The sequence below is a fragment of the Musca autumnalis genome, unplaced genomic scaffold, assembly GCF_047663935.1.
Source record: "Musca autumnalis isolate F117 unplaced genomic scaffold, ASM4766393v1 scaffold_5, whole genome shotgun sequence".
Lineage (NCBI taxonomy): Eukaryota > Metazoa > Arthropoda > Insecta > Diptera > Muscidae > Musca > Musca autumnalis.
In genome coordinates this window covers 3,073,993-3,088,712 of record NW_027412088.1, presented here as the reverse complement: position 1 = coordinate 3,088,712, position 14,720 = coordinate 3,073,993, and the positions used below count along the sequence as shown (strand labels likewise).

The following is a 14,720-nucleotide window of genomic DNA, read 5'->3' as shown; positions in this document are numbered from 1 at the left end:
CCGTGTTTAGACACACAAATTTCTCGGGAAAGTAAATTCAGTTTTTAGTCAATAGGGGGTAGGAAAGAGTATTGAGGAGCTCTTTCCTCTCCGCTCTCTCCCAAAAAACTCAATTTACTTTCCCGAGAAATTTGTGTGTCTAAACATAGACTTAAGGAACAGACCATATTTACCATGAAATTTTGGTGTGGCAGCACTAAATTGCATTCCGCAATCCGGCATCCCACCATCAGCTGATCACGTCTTCTCAAATTAAAAATAATAACTTAACGCTAATTTATTCGTTCTGTTCTTCTCAAAGCGAAAAATAAAGATTCTGCATCATAAATTCAGTGAATTTTTATACAATAGTAAAACAAACGCATGTGCTCAAATTCTGAAGACAGGGACTGGGAAGAAAAGCGAAGAATTATGATGGAGGAACTAACTGAAGAGCTAAACCAACTTTTTCCCTTGGATGATGGGAAAAAAATATCAACATCTCTGCTCATTATGCTATATTCCACAGCCAAACTCAATCATGCCAAGCTGTTGGTATCTACAATGAATGAGATCCGCAACGAGGAGCTTCGAAGTTATCTACTGAATATGGTAAGGAAGTAAAAAGTGTGAATTGTGATATTCATTCTTGGATGAATGATTCAACACAAAAATGGGCTACCAGCCATTTAAATTCCTGTATGTGCCTACATATGTATGTACATATGTTTGTATGATCATTCTGATGTAGGTACAAACGTGTGTATGTAAATATGTGTATTCGCTTGTCATTTTTTGCGTACTTTGTTTCTATTTGTCCGTTATGGTGAGAACATCTCTTTGTTTTGGCATCTCATATAGACATTAACGAAATTATATACTACTTAAAATTATAGGCCAAGAATAAGTTAACACTAAAGGCGGAGATAAAAAATAATTGGCTGAAAGAGGTTAAGGTAGTTCCGTAATTCCTATTTTATATTTACCTATTTTACTTGCTTACATTCGCCTTACTCACTCACCAACAAATGTCAGAATTATTGTAATAACAATTGCCTAGAGTGAATCCTTGTTCAGCCTACCACTCGATCGCTTAATTTTTTGTTTGTTTAGTAGACTTACTGCACTCTTAACATTACTGTTCTTAAGCGGTTGGGTTCAATCGTAGGTGACGTATCTTCAACGTACGTTTTGTTTTGCCCTTGTGCTGGCCCTGTATTTCTATCAATAATTTTTAATGACGAAAGACCAAGCCATATCCTCCCACTACATACATCCATAACATTATATGTACGTTCATACATATGTTTCTAGCTACAGGATTCATAGAGTAGAGTAGCTGAAACATCTGTTGTAATGCTAATCCATATATTGCATTACTACGTGAGTCGGTCTAATATCCGTCTTTATACGTTTGTGAGAAAAAGAGAGAAAACATAGCAAACAAGAGAAAAATTAAATGTTCACTGGCAGCTGCATAGGGTTCGAGCCTTCACACATTTGCCTCTTTTGTAAAGGATGGCATGTGCTACAAACACTCAGTCGCAAATTATATCGAATGACGAAGAGTCCTTTCATCCCCAATTAGTTATATTCCAACCATCGTCACCACTGCACACATCTGTCTGTCTGTAAGTTTTGTTAATATTTTCCATTAGGATGTTTTTGTGAGTATTATAAAAGTGTGTGTTAAATACCAATAACTAATACTTTACATTTAGAAAACGTAAACGAAATTTCAATGCTGCATGGCCTGGTTCAAAGTTTTGGAAAACTCCAAAAACTGTGTTGTCCCCATACTTGACCGGGGATACCCCGGTGAGTTTAAAAATGCCTTTCTTATTTGAGTAATACTTGGATCGATAAGTGAGTGACTGGAATTCATATCAAAAGTGTTCTCCCCATATGCTTAAATTGCACAAAATGAAATAAATACAAAAATAATTTATTAATACTTTTTCGGGGAATAAAGTTTAAAGTTTCCCATTTTTACCGATGTAATATAAAATCGTTTTAAGATTTTGATCTAACTTAAAAAAAAAAATTATTTTAAGGAGAAATTTTAATATTTATTATTTTAGAAATTCGATGAAATCGATGGCCAGTCCATTACACCCCTAACAATGGCTGCAACAGCTGGAAATGTTATGTATGTAAAGACATTGCTTAGTCAGTATAAAGTTGATTTGGAGTGTGAATGCAATGTGATATTTGATGGATTGGTTGTGTATGGAGCAACAGCTTTGTGGGTAGCTGCTGGACTCGGACACTTGCAGATTGTTAAGTTATTGGTGAGACATGGGGCTAATGTCAATCACAATACCAAAGCACAATCGTCGCCCTTGAGAGGTAAATGTAAATGCTTATATTTGTCATGCATATAGTCCAATATTGGACTCATTCAGAACGCATATCGCTCATTTACTCAAAGGGCGGCATAACTCAAAAAGTGCGTTTTCTGAGTTAGCAATTTCTAGTTTATCTACTAAACATAAAACAGCACAAAGTATTATTCAATTTCCATTTTTAATTTCAATATTTCCCATTTTTAGCTGCATGTTATGCTGGCAGATTGGACATAGTAAAATATCTTATAGAACATGGAGCTGATGTTAACCTTGGAAATAAGTACAACAATACATGTATAATGATTGCAGCCTATAAGGGGCATACACAAGTGGTAAGTCCAGAAATACCAACAGTTGGTTATATTTTTGGAGCAATAAGATTGTGTCCATTTTCAGGTTGATACTCTTTTAAAGAACGGCGCTAATCCAAATGAACAAGCGTTATGTGGTGCTACCGCCTTACACTATGCTGCAGAATGTGGACACTTTGAAGTATGTCGGCTATTACTCGATCACGGTGCTCGTTTACAGGAAAACGAATTGGGATTAACACCAGTGCTAACAGCTGCTGAACGTACACAGGAAGAAGTTGTCAAATTGTTTATCGAAAGGCCTGGACTAATGCAAAAAGAGGATATCATCACGGCTTTGGAATTATTGGGGGCTTCGGTCGCCAATGACAAAGACAACTACAACATCCAAAAAGCTTACGATTATTTACACCAAGCAATGGAATTACGTTACTCCGATTCTAATAATGTTATACGAAAGAGTGTTATACCTCCCATCGCAGCGTATGATGATTGGCTTGAAACGGAAAATATACCAGAGTTACAGGCAATTCGTTTAAATCACCATTCTATACATATGGAGTCTCTAACAATACGTGAACGTATTTTGGGCAGAAACAATCCCGATTTGCCACAGCCCATTGTTTATAGGGGCGCAGTTATGGCTGACCAAGGTCGATTTACACAGTGTCAAGTGCTTTGGAATTACGCCATGGATTTGCGTATGATGAATAACATTTCTGTAGACAGAGACCTGTTGCGTTTTGCACAGCTTTTCTCACAGATATTGCGCATGGAAAATGTAAATCTCGACTTGGGCCAGGTTTTGTCCGTCCTAGTTAAGTGTCAACAAGAAATCGAACGGAATAAATGCAGAATGTACCATCCAGGACCCAAAGATGTGCCTCAAATGATTTCAGTAAGTCCTACATTTGATACATTTTTAAGATGCTTTACAAAAATCCAGCTCACTTTTTGTCCTTCTTCCAGGATCAGAATGAGCAAAACGTAGCCACCGCACTTTATCTAATTAAAATTATAACCAGACTCTTAACTCAAAACGTAACCAACGACCAAAAACATATGCTCTACTGTACAATAAAAAAGATTATTAAATGTGATATCAGGTTAGCCGATGGTCAAACCCTACTCCACATGGCTGTGAACGCTGTCACTCCTGTTGATGACTTCTATACAAATGATATTTGCAAGTATGTAGATGTTGGTTTACCCTTTGTCGGTGTTGGCTATTTATTGCTATACTCACTTTAAGGTTCCCCTGCTACAGGACTGCCCTACTTTTAGTTCATGGTGGAGCCAATGTATTGGCTGTTGATAATATGCGCAACACACCGCTCCATACATTGGCATCTAGTGTAAGAAGGTCTAAAAAGAATCAAATCAAATTCATTGCAATTATTTATTTTCTTTAGTTTCCCAGAGAAAATGCACATGTGATTTTGCAGGCGGAAAAAATTGTTCAACTTTTGGTAGATGCTGGAGCTCATCTAGATGCAGTTAACTCTCAAGGTTTAACTCCAGCCCAGATGAGTAATATTGGTGAGCAGAATAAGACACACAACACAAGCACTGTATTTCTAAATATCCTTTCTTTTAGGCTCTCTGAATGCCATAATACAGAATCATGCGAATTCTTCTTTATCATTAAAATGTATTGCATCGCGTTGTGTAGCTGTAAACCGATTAGAATATCGAGGATTTGTTCCCACCATTTTGGAGTCATTTATAGAATTGCACTGTACGGACAAATATGTGTCTTGAGGAGAACGTTTCCAAATTATTCCAAAGAAACGACTGAGTTTATACAAATTTTGTAAAATGTTCATAGCCGAATAAAACGAAATAGAATAAGTGCAAAAGAAAATGAAAACTGCATAGTTTCAACAATTTTTGTGTTTTTGTTTTGTTTAAAATTTGTGTTGTTCTTTAAAAGCTTGAAGCATTACCACAGCATATGTATGTTTTAAAGGTACGAAAACCTGTAACTATTAAAAGGTTGTCCTTTTCAAACAACAGTTCTCCGCAATGGCTTCTTTCTGAAGTTCGATTCAAAGGTTAAAATTGATTTTCTTTAAGAAATTAATTTTGAATTCTCCCTCATTTTATTGCTATTGTTTTAACAAATGCATTTTATAATAAATTATTGTAAGAAGAAAATTAGTTCAAAATTAAGTCTGCTCATTAAGATTCAATTGGTAATACAAAATATTGGATGATGGGTCACAAATAGCAAGGACCAACCTGAAATTTAACCATGTATTTTAGTATATTTTAATTTAGAAATGTGTTCTTATTTGTTTACTTCTGTCCTGAATCACAGTATTTTTTCTGGAATTTGGCGATTGCTTTGAAGTTGACTTTTCCATTATCAGGTAAAGGCAGAATTATAGATGTAGTATTATTAGAAGCAATCGCACGCAAAAACACGATTTCAAGAGATGGATCGTAACATTTATCTGTAGACAGATAATTTGGATCTAAAACAAAGCGAGAATCGATTGTGGAAAAGTAATTTATAATGAAGAATCAAAACAATTTCTCACCTAATTTAATATCTTGATATATTCGTGCTGCAACTGAAGCTTTAAGTTGTTCTGTGCATCCCAAGGTTGCAAATTCATGTATCTACGAAAAAAGAAACGGTAAAAAGTTTCGAAGGGATGTGTCTAATACGGGCTTACCAAAGGAATAAAATCCATATTTGTGTGTTTCTTAGAAGATGAATGATGCAGAATACAACATTTTTAAGTAATTGTTAATCAGTTAGGGTATTGCAAATTAAATACAATAGCAAAATGTTTCCCGTCGGATTTTATATTACAAGTTGTGTAGGTATACACTTTATGGCTGACCTCCGAAATATCAGTTGCTTTGTATTCGTGCATGAAACAAGCGTTCTTAGATTGAGTTCCATACTAGTCATTTTATTCTAAGCAATTGAAGATTCGGAAGTGAGCCTCTCTAAGCCAAAAACTTTCAACTGAGTATTTATCGGGTATGTTCTGAGACGCACTTCACTTCTCACTTCACGCCTCAAGCATTTTGTTCACTCCATTTCTCCTAGTTTTTGCGAATTTCTTGGGGCTAAGAAGGGGTAAATAGGTGAAAAAAAGTGTGTCTCAGAACATACCCGTATACCTATAACAATGATGTTTATTATATCTAGCACTACATTATTTCATAGCTACTCGGCTATATTGCCTACTCATAGTAAAAATATTATTTATAATCACCCTTATTACGGTTGGCGTAGTCGTATGCCTTCTAATGTTGTAGGCGTAGTCGTAGCTTACATTTTTTATATGATGAAAAATGATATACTACGATAATTTTATTTTATAGCATCATAGATCCCTAAAATGTCGAAAGAAACACATTCATCATTCCCTGGACGGATTTCTTAGGTTATAAATAACATTTATTTGTTTAAACGACAAATCGGTATCACGTATGGCGTTGAAATACGACGAAAGAGTCGTGGCCGATTTTTTTAACGACTGCATATAAAAATAAAAACAAATCTATTTCTAAAGAATTGTTTGCAATGATTAATGAAATATATTGGAAAATAACTAAGATAAATAAAAATTTTACTTCTTTTATTCATTTTCGTATGGCAAATTTCGTGTTTTTATCAGATGACAAATTTCTATTGAAAATCTGTTAGAGTCCTCGTATAACGATTCAAGTAATGCAAATTTCTTAGTTCTTGTTCAGAAGATGATTTCGAACGAATTGTTTTACCATTAAAAAATATATATGTATATTAAACACCTGCATGGATACAACTGAATATATCAGTTCCGACATTTTTCAACATTGAGTGAGTATGGATATGTAGAATGTAGTTTCAGTTACAAGTTGATACCGATACTTTTTCAAACAGGTATGATATGAGTGATATAGACAGAAAAAAGGAACATATTTGTTTATATCTGGTTTGTACAAACTGATATAAATGGATATTGGTGTGATACAATAAGTATTTATTGTATGTAGCCCAAACAAAATAGGTATTGAAATAGAAAAATTCCCACAGAGCTGAATTTTGGTGGAAATGTAGGATTTGTCATTACAAATGAGGTCCTAAAAATCTCTGTTGTTCCCATGCGTGCAAAGAAACTTATTCATGGTCATATGTCATATTTTTGGGTTTTTTATATATCTCAAAAACTGGTAAGGCTCACACCAAAAAGTGACCAAATCAAAAGACAACGACCGTAAAATTCGCTATAAGATATCGCGTTCCTAAAAGTGACATAATAATGATGTGCACATATAAAGCACCTATAACTTATTTGACCCGAAAGCCAGGATACAAAATCTGGTTAGACATGGTGCTACTGGACCAAGTACTACAAACCAAATCAAAAATGTGAATTTCGAATTTCTTCAGAATCATTCCATGGACCAATAACAAATTCTGCATTATGAAAACCATTAGGAATAACAAAATCGTTTAATTTGTTATGTAAGGTATATTATGTTTGTCATTCTGTTTGTAACTCCTCGAAATAATAATTTAAGATCATATAAAGTGTATATGTTCTTTATCAGCCTGCTTCTACACCGATATAGCCCCATGACTGTACTTCTGTGGAAATGACTTTAATGTCCGAAGTATGTAGGTGGATAATACTTCGGTAAATATATTGTAGGTCCATTCAGTTTGGAACAACCCCTACCTTACGAAGTGACGCGTCGTTTTAAGGGCTTTTGAAGGTATTATTCTCTTAAGGTCAATCCCCGACCAGAACAACAACATTTTTGGCGGTGGTGGCCTGAGTATTTCAGCCATGAAAACTTATTTACAAGTTGTGTCGTAAGATACTCTGTTCGGGCTCGGACTTGATATGGAAGAAGTATCCCCTTTCCCTTCCATGAAAACTTATTTACAAGTTGTGTCGTAAGATACTCCCTTCGGACTCGGCGATAAAAGTAGGTCCCATATCATTGTGCCAATATGAATCGCTGTGCACTCATTGATATGGAAGAAGTATGCCTTCTCCCTTCCGGGATGTTGTAGGCACATATAATATGTATGTAAGTATTTGTTTAAACTAACCATAGGAAAGCAAATATGTTACTCTCTCTATCTCCCTCTATTTTCAATCAGTACCACACCAAATTAAAAACTTTTCTGCGGGAAATAAATTGGTTTAAAGGTATTTTAAGCCTAGTTTTGAAATAACCACAAAAACGCTTCAATATAACAAAACTGTTTGCAATAAATATTTGGAATATAATAAAACTATTTTTGATAAATATTCGCGTTTTCATTATTAGGTCGGAAACTTTTTTGTCGGAAACTTTTCTGTCAGTTATAACAGTTTATGTCTTTAATATTTATTTATCCCCTAAATAATAAAAATGTTATTTTTATGAAATTTTCCTTAGAAGTTATTCACACAAGCCTGTTACACCTATAGTATCTGTTGGTATCTGTAGTATTTGAAAAATATCTGTTGTACAACAGATACTTGAGAACGAAAAAACAAATAAAGTTCTCACTCGTTCATATACAACACAGAACTGTTTCTAACACTACGACTACTGTTACACTCATCCCAACATTTATATCACATTATATCTGTTATGGGCCATTATTACATGTGTTCTTTTACAATCTGATGGATTTGAAAACGCAAAATAGACCAATTTGGAGGCATTAAAGATATAATTTTTACATTGAAAGTTAATGACAAGAAGCTCCTCCTTGAAATTCAATCATCACTTTTAATTTTAAGTTAAACGGAACGCTATAAATCTGTTCGGTAAATCCATACTATAACAAAAGAATACTTATAATAATGGGGGTATGTATATGATATATCTGTTTTGTTGATATAAACAGTTATACCATTGCACGTGTTTAATGTATATTTTTTTTTAATTTTGTATGAGAAAAAAAAAATGTCGTTGTCGTAAATTTTTCGTGATACCATAAAATAACCCTACGACAACGACTACGCCAATGAAAACAAAAACGTCTCCGCCAAACAATTAGCTTGATTATAAAAACTGTAGGGTTGGTTTTTCTTCTGGATTAAAAGTTTAAACATGATCTACTAACAATTCTATTATTTTTTACCAAAAGAATTCTTTAAAATTTGATATTTTAGCTTTTAAGGACGAATATATTCATAATACCAATCAGTCGACACGTCAACTTGCAATTTTTGATACGACTACGCCAACCGTAATAAGGCTGAATAATTTCCGATTAATTTTAAGGCAAAAGACGTGGTAGAACAATAAAAGGTAACAGCAACACCAGGGCTGTAATGTTAGTGTCAAATTCCATACGACATTTTATATAATTTGGTCTGTTCCAGTACTGCAAGAATCTACTAATTTTTACTATTTTTTCGATAACATAAAAGAAAAAATGTTATCGTAGTAAAAATAGTAGCTTCTTGCAGGTTCTGGAACAGAGCATTTATTTCTATGTTCGATGTATATTAGGGATATAACAAATTTATTCATCAGAAAAAATGTATTTCCTATAAAGACTTCTTCATATCATTGACATGTAAAGGCCTGCGTGCATAAGCTGCCTCGCCTGCTTGCCTTGCTTTCCTGCTTCAATTCTGACATAATAAAAATAATAGAATAAAGGAGGCCGAACAAATTTCGAACTGGTTGGCCTTTTCTTTTTTATTCTTTTATCAGAAGCAATCAAGGTAAGCAGGCGAGGCAGCTTATGTACTCAGGGCTTTACCTCCTCCAGGTCCGAACGACGTGCCGCACACTAAAACACCGCTTATAGAGGCGGCACAATATTTGTTAATATGTCTGGTATTTTGTTAAACTTGAAAATAATAAGCCCTAATAAACGTGTGATATTTTGATTTCAAAAACAAAAGATTGAAGCAGCTTCTCCTTTTTCGATGAATTACCAGCGACTTTCTGCGAGAAATTAGACATTTAGTGGAATGACATGGAAACATTCAAATTGAAAATCTAACGAGTTGTCATTCATGTTTTCCAAAATATTTAATAAAATGTGAAAAATATTAGTTTTTTTAAATTCCAATAATTTATCGTTGACACTAACATTACAAACAAAAACAAATTTATATGTGGTTGTTGGTGAGTTGTATTTGTTGTATTATTTACTTTACCTGGTTTGTTCTACCATGGGCAAAAGATGAATCTAGTGGCTGGCCTATTTCCGACAAAAATTTAATTTTGAAAATCAGCCACTAAGTCCAACATGCTCCTCCTCCCCTACTCATAAATTTGGCGTTCTTAGATCGAGTACCCCACTACAGCAAATTTCATGATTTGACTTGGTTTTCCTCAACATTTGCCTTATGGCAATGGAACTCGATAAATTCTAGAGTGGTGTTTCATGCACGAATACAAAGCAACTGACAATACGGAAGTCTGCCACAGTCTGCGATTAAGCTAAAAATAGATAGAAGACGTTGTATTTTCAATTAGACACTTTAGACCAATGGTGAACACGAAGAAAGAATTTGTGTGGTGAATCGTACGAAAACGTAAAGGCGAGTGCTCATCTTGTTCATCTATCCTTTATAGTAGAGATGTGTAGTTCCGTAACGAACTAGTTCCAAGGAACTATTCCGGACAAGGAACTATTGGAACTATGTCCAGCTCTTGCGTTTATATAGTTCCTTTAGTTCATATAGTTCCTTTCGTTTTTCTCGTTCCTTCAATTTAACGCCTACGTCGATCTCTCGTTGTTGCTGTTTGTTCGCTTTAATTTAATTATTTTTATGTCAATTCATCCACCAAGCAATGAAAACATTTCGGTCTCGGAACTATTTGGAACGAAAAACAAAAAGAGCGACGAAAGAGAAAGATGCGTTAAACTATTCCGGTCTCGGAACTATTTGGAATGAAAAGAACGATGAAAGAGAAAGATTCCTTGAACTATATCGATCTCGGAACTATGGAACTACTTTAAGGAACTAGTTCCTTTTGGGAAAAGGAACTAGAAAGATCGATCCGTTCCGGGAACTAGATTGCCCAACTCTATAAAGTTTATAGAGTTGGGCAATCTAGTTCCCGGAGCGGATCTATCCTTCTAGTTCCTTTTCTCAAAAGGAACTAGTTCCTTAATATAGTTCCGAGAGCGATATAGCTCAACGAATCTTTCATCGTTCTTTTCGTTCCAAATAGTTCCGAAACCGAAATAGTTCAACGAATCTTCCTCTTTCGTCGTTCTTTTTGTTACCTTTGGTTCAAATAGTTCCGAGACCGAAATGTTTTCATGGTTTGGTGGATGAATGACATAAAAATAAATAAATTGCAGCGAAAAAATAACAATGACGAATGATCGACGTAGGCTTTAAATTGAAGGAACGAGAAAAACGAAAGGAACTATATAAATGCAAGAGCCGGATGTAGTTCCAATAGTTCCTTGTCCGGAATAGTTCCTTGGAACTAGTTCGTTCTGGAACTACACAACTCTAATGCTTTAGACACTACGAAATTACATGTGCTTTCTCACCATGGCACAATTACCAGCCAACAACTACAACAAAAACCATTAGTGGAATTCTGTAACTCATTTTTGCTGCTACCGACAAAATCGGTAAAATTAAATCGCAAAATTATGACTAAAAATATAAGGAAAAGTTGGCATCACTGTTTGTGTCTTTAGAGGCTAGCGACTACTTTTTATTCATTCCCAGCAAAAAAAAAATGGAAGTGGTGCAAGTTGGAGTGAGGATTTCATTACATGCATGGATGCGCTTCCAGTGGACTAATGAAAAAGGCAATCCTTTTCCTCACATTTGGATTACATCCAACAAGCACTTTTATGTATAAACGATAAAAAATTCAATTTTCATTCAACAAATGAAATTAAAGTAATACGGCGTTTATATTATAGTTTTTTGCAGGGTTAACCTTCTTTATGAGGATTTATTGAAGTATATACAATGGAAATGACATTTGAAACCCAGACCCACTGGGTTAACCTTGTTATATATAAACGGCCTATAAGAATAAAATTAAAATGTCTTATTAATGGCCTGTTCCCGTACTTTACAAAGTGGTAAAAGTCGTAAACGATTTTCATACAAATTTTGTGTACGGGAACGCAAAACTCGTAAAAGTGGTAAAAATTGTAAAAATGGAGTGCTTCCTAGCTGCGTGCTGCGGAAGCAAAATGGAGTGCTTCCTAACTGCGTGCTGCGGAAGCAAAATGGAGTGCTTCCTTTCTGCGCGCTCCCTTGTAAAATTCACTGAGGAATTCATAGAAAAAGAAGCACTTCGTGACACTTGCACCAGTGATTTAACTGCTTCCGTGGATGCAAACTTTTTGCTGGGTTGTTAAGTCGATGGTCAGACTAGCAAGGTTTCTCGAAACCAATTTCGTTAAAGTTTCTTTTAAAGTTTCGTCTGTGTCCACACACGTTAACGTGAAATTTAAGATTTTTGCGTGTCCTCTTTATTCTACCATTCGCGTTTGTTGTGCTTCTCATACCAATAAAAACAAAAAAGACATAAATAAACCAAAAAACAACACAAAATTATTAACATTAATAATTAAATTAATATTAATATTTAAATTTTCACTATTTCATTAATTAAATGTTTTTATTAAATCTTTTTATGTTTGTTTTGTTGTTAACGTTTGCTTGAGAAAATAAAAATGAAAGAAAATGGAAGAAAAAATCTTGCAACGAAAAACAAGAAGAGGCAACATAACAAACACAGAAAACCATGTACATGGGTTTCACTACTTCATACCCCTCGCCTATAAACTTGACGTCGCCATGTTGAAATCGTGCTAGTCTGACCATCGACTAACTTACCGAAAAATTTCGTTAATTATCGAAATTATAAGCATTTTAATTTTACCGACAATTATTGATAACAGGAAAATGAGTTAGTCCCGGTCCACACTAGAGTAAATTTCATGAAATTGGGTGTTCTTAGACGGAATTCCCCATTACAGCAATCTCATGATTTTACTCTACTATGTAAACGCAATCTAGAGACTCATAATTTCATGTTAAAATTTCAGTGAAATTATTCTAGTGTGGCCCGGGACTTACAGTGTTTTTTGTAAAAAGTTTTTGCCCATTCGTTCGTCGATTTCATGAACGAAAACACAATTTGGTTTTCATTGCGGTTGAAATTTGTATTCGTGTGACAAACAAATGAAAGCTTTTTATTTTCGTAATTTTTTTGGTTTTCGTAACAAAATCAGAAGAACGAATACGTCAAAAATAAACGAATGGAAAAGACCCATCGTTTTGAAAGAAAATTAAATAATTTGAGCAATAAAATGCACAAAACACACGGAAACTGGATGGGAATGAAATTTTATTTATTTCCATAGAAGCACCCGCGTATATGTACAGTGAGTGTCAAAAATATTCGGTTTTCAATTTCACCAATAATAGGTGTGTTCGTTTACTCAATAATTTGTACAAATTTGTACAAGTCCAGTAACTTCTTGTAAACGACTAAGGTCTTTTGCATTGTGCTGTAGAGTAAACGAACAACATCCAGTAACAATTTGTACGAATTTTGAGTAAACGAACACACATAATAACACCTCAGTATTTTAGAAGCTCATACCCAATATCCAAAAAAACCAAATACTTAAAAAATGTAATGCAATAAAAAATATGCTTAACGTGGATCCATGACAACCCTACAAGCGAGAATAACAAAGAAAACTTTGAAAACTTGAACTAGATTTTAGGTTACGTAAATAAGCCGATTGTTTGTGATGTGTTACAAGGCCATGAAAGGCTTTATCTTTACGACTTTTTTGGAATGTAAGTGCATATTTTCTATCTTCTGAAAGTCATTTAGGACTCGGTGATCAATTTCAAGAAAATTAAGGGAGGTTTAGCCGTATTTTTTCAGGAGATTCCTCTATCTTCCCTCCCAGTCCTTGATTTTGGCCGGCTTATGTGTTTCACGAAATCTATTATTCCTATATTTTCGTGATCAGCAAAAAAGTTTGGAAGTAGTGCAATGCAGAGTTATGATTTCAATACATCTTTCGACGCAGTCCACACGGAGTTATGAAAATGCACTGCGCTCGATACATTTTTGGAAGCACTCGCTTAATGATCCCTAGCCAAGCAAACCAATTTTTTGATCCCTACAGTCGCAGTCTTTTTTTCTGAACACAAGAAAGAGTGTTAAAATTCTAAGAATTTGTTTTATAAAAAATAAAGAAATACAAACTAAAGTTATGAACATTGCTGTAATTCACGAGACGCAAATTATTTTTGAAGTGGAGTTGGGGTTTTTTTGGAAATCTGAACTGAAGTAGGAGGAAAAATTAAAAACCATTTGGATGATGAAGCAATATCAATTTCGATGTCATAAAAAGCAGAGTAGAGGAAGTAAACTTAGTTACGATGAAATTTAATGGAGAATTTTTATAATTTGTGTAAATGTAATAAAGTTAATATTCTTGTTCGACAAGAATAAGCAATGTATTTTATTTATTTTGGGATATTTGCAATGGCTTGCATTTTATAACATCTTTAGACTGCATTTAAATTCAATCCAAAACACTACATTAAAGGCTGTGATTTGGATCGAAAATGGCGTGCATCCTAGCTGTGTGCCATGGAAGCAAAATGGAGTGCATCCTAGCTGCGCGCTCTCTTGTAAAATTCATAGGTGAATTCATAGGAAAAGAGGTACTCCAGCGGCGATTGTTCTTGTGATTTAACTGCATCCGCGGATGCAAACTTTTTTCTGGGCCCAGCAAAAAAGTTTGGAAGTAGTGCAATGCAGAGTTATGATTTCAATACATCTTTCGATGCTGTCCACATGGAGTTATGAAAATGCACTGCGCTCGATACATTTTGGAAGCACTCGCTTAAAGATCCCTAGCCAAGCAAGCCAATTTTTTGATCCCTACAGTCGCAGTCTTTTTTTCTGAACACAAGAGTGTTAAAATTCTAAGAATTTGTTTTATAAAAAATAAAGAAATACAAACTAAAGTTATGAACATTGCTGTAATTCACGAGAAGCAAATTATTTTTGAAGTGGAGTTGGAGTTTTTTGGAAATCTGAACTGAAGTAGGAGGAAAAATGAAAAACCATTTGGATGATGAAGCAATATCAATTT

General features: G+C 34.5%; 2 protein-coding genes across 21 annotated transcripts; one reads left to right on the top strand and one right to left on the bottom strand.

Moving 5' to 3' along the window:
• Positions 1-203: 203 nt before the first annotated feature.
• On the top strand, positions 204-4,525 carry Fem-1 (protein fem-1 homolog B). Of its 4 annotated transcripts, none has more exons than XM_073957677.1 (9): positions 792-805; positions 876-935; positions 2,061-2,328; positions 2,532-2,659; positions 2,724-3,536; positions 3,608-3,828; positions 3,891-3,993; positions 4,051-4,177; positions 4,236-4,525. In XM_073957677.1, exons 1-9 carry the CDS (start codon positions 803-805, stop codon positions 4,397-4,399), a joined length of 1,887 nt encoding a protein of 628 aa, XP_073813778.1. In that variant the 5' UTR covers positions 792-802; the 3' UTR covers positions 4,400-4,525. The 4 variants fall into 4 exon arrangements, with proteins under 4 accessions (XP_073813774.1, XP_073813778.1, XP_073813776.1 ...); XM_073957675.1 differs by lacking the exon at positions 792-805 and adding an exon at positions 1,701-1,797 and having other exon boundaries at positions 907-1,610; XM_073957676.1 differs by lacking the exons at positions 792-805; positions 876-935 and adding exons at positions 1,522-1,646; positions 1,701-1,797.
• Positions 4,526-4,703: 178 nt separating this feature from the next.
• On the bottom strand, positions 4,704-10,178 carry Tsen15 (tRNA splicing endonuclease subunit 15). 17 transcript variants are annotated; one of them, XM_073957678.1, is made up of 5 exons: positions 9,903-10,178; positions 5,320-5,349; positions 5,182-5,263; positions 4,941-5,115; positions 4,704-4,879 (listed from the first exon to the last, which is right to left on the bottom strand). In XM_073957678.1, exons 1-5 carry the CDS (start codon positions 9,945-9,947, stop codon positions 4,807-4,809), a joined length of 405 nt encoding a protein of 134 aa, XP_073813779.1. In that variant the 5' UTR covers positions 9,948-10,178; the 3' UTR covers positions 4,704-4,806. The 17 variants fall into 17 exon arrangements, with proteins under 17 accessions (XP_073813779.1, XP_073813794.1, XP_073813781.1 ...); XM_073957693.1 differs by having other exon boundaries at positions 9,763-10,177; XM_073957680.1 differs by having other exon boundaries at positions 5,320-5,722; positions 9,763-10,174.
• Between the last annotated feature and the right edge of the window lie 4,542 nt (positions 10,179-14,720).

Excerpts from the sequence above, each read along its gene's own strand:
- Fem-1 (XM_073957673.1), top strand. The coding sequence starts at position 364 with ATGTGCTCAAATTCTGAAGACAGGGACTGGGAAGAAAAGCGAAGAATT. Across the intron at positions 2,329-2,531 it reads ACAATCGTCGCCCTTGAGAG|CTGCATGTTATGCTGGCAGA; the intron begins GTAAATGTAAAT and ends TCCCATTTTTAG. Across the intron at positions 4,178-4,235 it reads AGCCCAGATGAGTAATATTG|GCTCTCTGAATGCCATAATA; the intron begins GTGAGCAGAATA and ends CCTTTCTTTTAG.
- Tsen15 (XM_073957678.1), bottom strand. The coding sequence starts at position 9,947 with ATGTTGAGGAAAACCAAGTCAAATCATGAAATTTGCTGTAGTGGG. Across the intron at positions 5,350-9,902 it reads ATGAAATTTGCTGTAGTGGG|AAACACACAAATATGGATTT; the intron begins GTACTCGATCTA and ends TCATCTTCTAAG. Across the intron at positions 5,264-5,319 it reads ATATGGATTTTATTCCTTTG|ATACATGAATTTGCAACCTT; the intron begins GTAAGCCCGTAT and ends CTTTTTTCGTAG.